The following is a 9,111-nucleotide window of genomic DNA, read 5'->3' as shown; positions in this document are numbered from 1 at the left end:
AGGGCTGCAGGGTGGGGAAGGAGCGGCTCGGCTCAACCTCCGCCGCGCACGGAGCTCCGGGCCGCCTCTGGTGTTGGCGGGCGCGGCCTAGGCGAGGGTTGGCGGTGGGAGCCCCCCGCGGCGGGCCGCTCCCTCCCGCGGGTCGGCTTCTGTAGCTGAGGTGAGACCGGTGCTGCTGCCCGCGCCTGTGCGTGGCTACTAGAGGCGGTCGCGGTCTCGCCGTGTTGGCCGTACGGTTCCGGGAGCTAGGGTCCTGGCTCTGCCTGTGGTGAAAGGGTCCCCTCCGGCAAGGAAGGGGCCGGTCATGTGGAAAAAACAGACCTTTTCCCCCGCCTCAGGCGTGAGAAGTAGAGCTGTGAATGTGTGGCGGCGTGTAGGAAATTCTGTTTTTACGTTTTGGCAGTGGCAAAACAGACTGCTGCAAAATAAGATAGGACCCATAAAAGCTAGTCTTACTTGCCATCACTGTCCAGTGTATGTAGCAACTGGGGTGTAAACCTTTTGAAAGAATGTTTATGTCAATGACTGTAGGCAGGGGAAACTCATTTTCTTACAAGGGGAAGCAAGAGAGGGACAAGGCATGTTATCGCAGATGAAGCTTTCGTAACTGCCTTAGGTCCTATTAGCTTAGACTGAGATTACTTTCTTTGCAATCTGTTTGCAACTGTCTGCGTAGAAATTTTTCTAAAAATCTCAGTCTTCTCTCTCTTTTTGCTATACTGTCTCAATAGCCTGAATATTTGGTAAAACTCTTCATGTAGTAGTGCAATTAAAAGAGGGAATTGTTGTGGTATGGAACGGATCAAGTTGACTTGGTTTTAGTGCATGGCCTGCAATGTAGAGTAGTAGGTGTTGTAACGGTAAGACATATGAGTGATGCTGGAAGGAGAGAGAACTTACTTCATTTCCATGTTCTCATGGTTTCAATCTACCATATTATGCATATAAAATAACTGGTAAGATTTTCACAGTGCTGCTAGGTATTATTACTATTTGTTAGAAATACTTAACAGGGAATGAACCTGTGGTGTTCAGAATCAGTAGCCAGCTAAAAGCTGATCAAAAATGTCTTTCAGTAGGAAGAATCCTTTCCCGTGGAGATGCCTGTATTTGCACACACATGATGTCATTAGCCACCTAAAATTAACATTGAAAACTGATTTAAAATAATTTTTAAAAACTATGCAGCAGCTATCAAGCTTTCTCAATAAGCCATGTTTTTATATTATATTAGTCAAAACCTAATGTAGTCATACTCAAACTTCATATAAAACTTTATTTGAAAGTTTTCCTGTTTACAGTTTTTAGAGGAATGCACTCAGTAGAAAATTAAGATCTTATTTACAAATCAATAGACAATAAACTGTAACGAGCAGTCTGCTTTTGCAGTGTAAGCAAGAATTTTAAGCTCATTTTAAAATGCAGCCCTAGCTGTGTGTTCACTACTTGGTATTTTTCTGATCTTTTGGCTCTTCCTTATGTTTTACTTTTGTAAGCAGTCTCATGAGAATACTTGTGTTCAGTTCAGCACTTCTGTGTTTTCTCTCTGTCCTTTATGTTTTTGTCTTTGTCTTCAACACTTTGTGTATCTGTGGAGTGTGAGATAAAGGGAGTGATCAAGCCCCACTTCTTTTCTTACCAAGATTTTTTTTCCCTCTCTGTCTTTTTTCCTATTCTGTTCTTTTGCAGAATTGTTAGTACCTGTGACATGGTACACCAAACTCAAGTGTGAAAGCACAAGGCAAAATTTCATATGGCAATCACTTCTATGCTGAAGCATTAAACTACTCTGAAGCTACTCCTGCTGGTACTGGATCTGTACATGATCACTATTCATGCAGTGAGTGAATTAGTAATCAAGAAGCATGGTGGGAGTACTTACTAACAGCAGAAAAGCAGGAATCTGTGGCAGAACTGCCCTTTGTTGAAAATTGTGGAAAGTTCTCTAGGTAAGTAATGGTGTAAAACTAGTGATGGTTTAGCCATTCTTGAATTTTATTGGGTTTGGTACACGTGTAGTTTTAAGAGGTATTAATCGACCATACTTCAATAACTTTTCTTTTTCTTCTTCATCCTTGTAGCACTTTTATTCAGTGATTAAATTCAAGACATGGGGCCAATGAAATATAAGTCAAGTGTGTCCTCCGTGTCCTGTGGTCTGCAATATCACCATTTGTTGATAAAGTGGAGTCCAAAAATGAATTTACACATAGTGCGGACTTACTGCTCATCAGCACCTAAGAGGCCTGAAGCCAAGTCTGCGATAGAAATGGCCATGGGTCTTCTTAATCGGCTGACAGAAGCTGGGACCATTATGGGAAAAAACTCCCTTCAAAAAATGTCTGCAACATGCAAGAGTTGGTGGGACAGATATGAAGAGTTTGTTGGAATTAATGAAGTTCGAGAGGCTCAGGGAAAAGTGACAGAGGTAAACATGGAGATAATGTGGAAATTTAAAAATTATGAGTTGAGCTATATGAAGTATAAACACTGGCTGTGAGGCAAAAAAGATCCTCCAAGGAGAATCATGTCTTTTTTGCTGCTTTGACTGTCTGTACAGATACTATGAATGTGTTCTAGTCTACGCATGTTAGTAAACACAGCTTATCCCTTAGATTGAAATGGAGCATGGTTTGTTTTGTTGTCCCCCCCCTCCACCCCCCAAATAAAATTCTTATAATTAGTGATTTAGATCTGTCTGGTAATAAGTCTCTAAAATACTCTTTCTTCTCAGGCTGAAAGTGTCTTTATGATAGCTCGAGGGATAGTACGAGAGGCTCGTGAAAATGTGGAAGCCCAACAGATTAAACTGAAGGAAATTCGGGACCGCTTAGACAGGGTCTCTCGGGATGACACCCAGTATTTAGAACTCGCTACTCTGGAACACAGGTTGCTGCAGGTAATTTGTTGGTACTTGAGCCCTGGCAAATATGATAAAAAGTTGTGTGCTTTGCTTCCATCACTAGTAACTGTTCTTGTAGATGCAGTTCAGTTCTGAAGTACAGTGATCTGAGTTAATTTCTTATGATACTTGTTTTAGTTAATTATTATTGACAGATTGATCTGCTATGCAAATTGTATATGTTAATGCTAAAATAGGGTAGTAAATTTGGAGAAGAAAGCTGAAGATAGTGAGCCTAGGAAATTAGTTGTTGTAGTGGTGACCTGTACATGAGTAGTCAACAAAAAGCTGGGATTCAATGAATTAACCTTCCATGTGATGAGAGAAGCTCCTTTCTGGTTGTTAATCCATGAAAACTCTCTCAGCTGCCTTCTGTGTGGCCACGACACCCAGGCAATTCATTAAAGCTTTTGTCAGAGAGCAGCAAGAATGAGGCTGCTCTGTAAGGGAGGGCAAGCAAGAAGATGAGGTTGACAGCAGTGCAGGCTGGGCAGTATCCTCACTAACAGGATGCAGTCCTACAGCACCACAGCTGGATGAGCCAAGCAGGGCTGGTGACAGAAACATGTTTATTAACAGTCCATCAATCGGAGATAAACAAAGTAGCAGCCAAAGTCAATGCAGGAAATCCAGATGAAACTGCAGGAACAGCAGGGAACAGGCCCGAAAGCAGGTATATCTATGGCAAAGCTCAAGCAAGGAGTGGGTACCAATGCCTGAGCTTAAACTAAGCTCCTGGATCAGTGGGTAGAACATCAGTAAAGAACTAGAGAGCTGTAGTTGTCTAAATAAGGGATCAGGTCTGTGTGGATGAGACCTAAAGAAGAACAGAGCTTCATGACTATGAAGAAAGGTAGAACTCAAGTCACTGCTGTCTGTAAGGGAGGGGTGCCATCTTACAAAAGAAATACACACTTGGAAGAATGAAAAGAGTTCTGGGAGATGCAGTTAGCTGACAAACAGGCTCACCACTACCAAAAGCAGCGATTCCTTTGCTAAAACAGTGGGATTTTACTGCAGGAAAAGAACCAGAAAACCTTCCACTATTTTGCTGAGATAAAATGGCTTACAAAAGGAAATGCCATCCTGAAGCCAGTGAGAAGGGAGAAAGGGAAGACATTTTGTCTGTGAGCAGGGTAAGAAAGAGAAGGTAGGGGAATAAGAAGTGTGTGTATTCATGAGATGAACCTATCTAAGACATCCTTTCCAGTCCTATTTTCAGTTCCCATTTAAGGGGTTTAGAACTGAAAGGAAGAAGTGTGGTAAAGGTAGTGTTTGGAGAAGTAAGCAGAGCTGAAAAAGTTAACATTATGGGGAGAGAAAGACTTTCCCCGCTCATACCCCTTTTCTTCATCAGCATGTGACAGATTCTTGTGTAGAGGATCGTCAGCTGTATTTCTTGACGACCTTTTCCATTTCTCAGTTTTGACTTAAAATGATGTCTTAAGCAGGATTAATAAAGAAAATCCCACATTAAAAGGAAAATTTCTGAAACACAATTAATGTATGTTTTTCATTTCCATTCCTTCATCTGCACTGGGGTTTGGGGGGGGGGGGGGGCAGTTAATATGGACTTTATAGCTTCATATTATACCTTCTCCCTCAAATCACTGTGTTTCTTGCAGGAAGAGAAGAGGTACCGAGCTGCGTATTTAAATGCAGAAGAATCCGAGAGAGAAAAATTCTCTCTCTTCTCTGCAGCTGTAAGGGAAAGCCATGAGAAAGAGCGAACAAGAGCTGAAAAAACAAAGAACTGGTCTATTATTGGTTCTGTACTAGGAGCCATTATAGGTGTTCTTGGTTCTACCTATGTTAATCGAGTAAGGCTGCAAGAACTAAAAGTCTTGGTGCTTGAAGCACAGAAGGGCCCAATAAATCTGCAAGAAGCCATCAAAGAACAGGCCTCCAGTCATTACTTACAGCAGAAGGATCTCAGTGACGTCATAGCCGACCTGAAAAATGTGCTGCAAACAAGGACATCACAGGAAATAAAAGAAGGCACTTTGTTAACTAGAGAAGACAGGAATAACTCCATAAAAATAGATTCTCTCTTAATTCCTTTAAACGAACAGCTAAACTACACTAAACAAGTCAGTTCATGTCTAGGGAGTTTACAACAGCAGTTTAACAGTTTGCAGGAAAGCATAGCACAAATGATTTCTGAAATGCAGAGTGTTAAACTTGCGGTTCATTCTAGACCTACAGAAAGAGTGATGCCAAGGTCTTCAGTGGAGGGTAAGGGCCAGGCTTCTGCCGTGAGAGATGTGATTTTAGAATTGTGTGATACCGAGCGGAGACTGGAAACACAAATCAAGAGAAATTCTATTTACAGCACTGCGGTGACATGCGCTGTGTTTGCTATTACTCTGCCCGTACTCTATATTATACTTAAAGGGAACTGATCTCTAATTAATTGCCACAATTTACTAGATTAATAAAAGTAAACTTGCACTCTAAGTACGTAAGAGTACGAGTCCAAATAAAGTTGTGTTAGCATTTCTCGTTATGCTTTCTCCTGTATATTTGGAAAACTTGTAAAGGCTTAGTCCATCTACAGCTGCAGGCTCCAGGTTTACAGTCTTTTACAGTCATGCCTTGTGGTTTTTAACTCTTCAAGCAAAGGAAATTCCACAGTTTCATCTGTTGATTTTATTCACTGGTTCACTCTTTTACTGTCTAGTCTTGTATATCATGCCAGTCAGTGACTTTCACTCTGGAGCTGTATTTGAGATTTTCTGTTCAAGTTATTCTTTTAATCTATCATTGATCCAAGTGCTTCATGTGTAATCCTTTATAATTTTTGTCCTTATTTCTTCATAGTTTTGCAATTTGTCCATACACAAAACATTACGAGTCATTTTACCAAACAGACAGAAATATTTGCCCTGAAGTTTTTGTTTTGTTTTGGTTTGGTTTTTTAATTCTAGATGCAGCGACTTGAAATGTGAAAAACAGCAGGGGCCATGTAAATAAGGATTGAAATTACTATGATACAATGTGGCTGTACAGCCAGATGATTCATTTAAAATACATTTAAGTTACATGTGGTAACTTTTTCCTAGGAATGTTTGAAGTATCCAAAAGCATTTCTGGAGCTTTAGCTATTTGTTACTAGTAGCTCCATGTCCTTAAAGGCTTACAGGCAGGGAAGAAGAGTTCAGATACAGAGATGTAGTAAGTGTGATGATGTTTATTCTGCAGATGCAAGCCAATTAACCTTTCTTTACAGACTTCTTAACCCATCATTCCCTATGTATTTTGTGGTTTTAGTAATCATCTATGGCGCAATCACTTTCTTCTCCTTACTAGTGTCTCATTGGAACTCTCCATTTTTTATTCTTCTTTCAATTTTGTCGTGTCTGGAAATGGCAATGCTACTGTACAGCAGGTGCTTTTAAGCTGGTATGTTAATGGTAATAGTGTTACACAAACTACTCCAAAATAATATTTGGAAAAAACTGAAAGGTCCAGCTGCCTTTTTTTCCGGGAAGGATGAAGAATGGCTGATTGAGGAAGAATGCTTGTCTAAACAGCTAAACGTCAGAATCTCTGTGTGGCCTAACACAAAGTTGTTGGTATCGCTGTGATAAATAGTTTTCTCCCTGTGATGGCAGTAGATAAGCAAATCAGATGTAGAACTCCTGCTCGATGAGCACTTCTGTGGAACCTTTGCAGACACAGGAGCGACAAGCTCACTTCATGGTGTAATGCCTTTGTGTAAGCATTTCAGAATGACTAAGTTGTGTTTAGTATACAGTCTGCTATGGGGTTTTTTTCTTCTCTGAGCTCTTTCTAGTTTCTTCTCAGTAACCATATTAAAAGAGTTTGAGGTTTTGATTATAAGCTCCTAAGACTTTAAGATCTTTGTGACAGGGACACTTGCTCTATGAAGCACCAGCTCCATTTGGTATCATTAGGTGCTATAATAACATGACTGAATAAACAAACAATATTAGGAAAGATCCATGATGATTCACTACTTGTAAGGGCGATGAAGTATGCAAAAAGTGGTTTGGGGAAGGACCACTGCTGATTTATATATTGATTGTTTGGAGTGTAAAGTGAATAACAACCATTTGTCAGGGAAGGTGTTTGATCTGATGCCTTGAGAACTGGGATGAAAATTCCCATACACTTAGCTGCATCAAGAAGTATACATACAGATCAATCCAATTTTTCAAACCTATAATACTTCTTTTTCTCATTTCACAAATATTTTTACAGGTTATACTTCTTGCAGGAGCTTGATGAAAATCAGAGGCAAGTGTGTAATTAAAGGGAAATGGGTAGTACAATGGTTCTGTTTGTAGTTTGCTGGCACTAGTCACTGAGAATTTTGTTCTGGTTTGGGTTTTTTTTTCCTTCAGTTTAACTACATAAAGGTAACACCCCCCCCATATATATACACAGATTATATATACATGAGCATGGTTTTAAAATGCTTCATGCTAGGCAGCTAAACTTGAAAGTTGAGGCAACACTCACTGAATTGTACTTGGTACAATGAGTAGAGGTCCAAGGCTAAACTTGTGTACAGTAAATAAGAGAATACAGAAACAAGGGTTGTGTATTGTTCTAAAGAGATCTGCTTTCTACCCATTTAAAAAAGGTAGTAGGTAGCTTTAACATTACCTAGAGTTTTGGGAAGAAAAAGTCAGTCAATGAGAATGGTAGCAAATAAATCAGTGATAAATAAGAGTTTGAAATAGGCAGCCTGAACTTTGAGAAGAGCTGGAAGGTGTGATATGTATCAAGATGAAAATAACTGGATCTCATTCTTTGTGGGGAGTTTAGAAGATTCAGGAGCAGGTTCTGTGTGCAGCATTGTACAGCTGGCAGAACTCATTGTTGCAAGTGATTCTCATTTCTGCTCTTCCTTGCTAAATCCTCGTATGTGAAGTGACAGCAGAATAATTTCAATTAGGAAAAAAACCCTTGTAATTAACTGTGTCTATATAATAATTAGGAGGGCAGATTTGTATATTCCCTCAATCCTGGATTAATCATCACTCCGTTGTGGCAATGATCTAAATGTGTAGTTTCGTGCTGTGCCGTATGTGTACCCCAAAGCCAGAAGGTGTGGCTGCAACTGTAACAGCTGTACCTGAGCTAGCTGAAGGCAATATCCAGGAAGACGCTGTAACATAAACTATACACTTAATCTGTTCAGTACTTTATGCTAAATCTTTGTCATGGTAACACAGGCAGCAAATACACAAGTTTGAACAAAGCCAGCACAGCTGTACAGAAGTGTTTGAGTGCTCACATTAGTTCAGGTACATTTGCAGTACCAACAGTGATTTACACAACATGCAGTGACATCTCAGTGTGTGTTTTGTAATGATTCAGCCACAGCTAAATAAATAGTTCATTGCCTGTGCTCTTCTAGGCTATTTTAGTTTTGGTTTTTTTTAAAGTCTTCTGTTGCATACCTGTGGATTATTAATATAATAGATAGTTGAGTTTCACTTTTGGAATGAGGTCTCTCAGCTGAAGCTTTCCTCAACAAGAAAGTTCTGCTTGCTAAGGCCTTTCGAGACTTAAATTCTTGGTCTTTCTGTGAGCATAGTCCTCTCTGGGCAGGATGGCTCAGCCAGCCCTGTGTCCCAAATGCTCATCGGCCAGGAGGGATGGTGGTTGCAATAGTTTGTACATGTCTAGTGAGGCCAGGGACTGACCTATGCATTGTGTATAGGTCAGAGAGAGCCAGTGCTGATTGAACTTAATTCCACTGTCAATCAAGACATGGAAGATAAATTAAAAGAAGCAACCTAGCAGGAGCGACAGGAAGCCCTTTGATATACATTAACTACAGAAAAATGGGTGGCAGTGGCCTGAGCTTGGCCCATGCTAAGCTATTTTGAGTTCTTACTGCTCCATGAGAAACCACTAGTAACTCAAAAGCAAACAGCCTAGTGGCTATGGAAATAACTTAATGAGGTCACTGCAGACTTCTAACAGTAGGTGCATTCTGAAGAGAAAAGTTGCCATTCCTTCCACTCATGAAAGGAATAGCAAATGTTGCCTATGAATACGGGACAAAAGCAATTATATGTAGTGTCAAAATCAGGATATATATATTTATTTATCAACATGAGTTTTGAATGTTCCAACATTCTAAGATCTTGGTGGGAAGTTGCAGGTGCTCCTGTTGATTTCATTGTAACTATCTGTTTGGAAAAGACAGTTTCTTTCACAGAATACCTTCC

At 40.2% G+C, this 9,111-nt stretch overlaps 1 protein-coding gene across 1 annotated transcript; it reads left to right on the top strand.

Moving 5' to 3' along the window:
* Positions 1-6: 6 nt before the first annotated feature.
* On the top strand, positions 7-6,409 carry CCDC51 (coiled-coil domain containing 51). The gene is made up of 5 exons (XM_010571502.1): positions 7-160; positions 1,690-1,949; positions 2,082-2,428; positions 2,735-2,899; positions 4,528-6,409. Exons 3-5 carry the CDS (start codon positions 2,111-2,113, stop codon positions 5,302-5,304), a joined length of 1,260 nt encoding a protein of 419 aa, XP_010569804.1. The 5' UTR covers positions 7-160; positions 1,690-1,949; positions 2,082-2,110; the 3' UTR covers positions 5,305-6,409.
* Positions 6,410-9,111: the final 2,702 nt, after the last annotated feature.

Source organism: Haliaeetus leucocephalus, unplaced genomic scaffold, assembly GCF_000737465.1.
Source record: "Haliaeetus leucocephalus isolate CR32 unplaced genomic scaffold, Haliaeetus_leucocephalus-4.0 Scaffold2, whole genome shotgun sequence".
Lineage (NCBI taxonomy): Eukaryota > Metazoa > Chordata > Aves > Accipitriformes > Accipitridae > Haliaeetus > Haliaeetus leucocephalus.
This window is presented reverse-complemented; position numbering and strand designations above follow the sequence as displayed.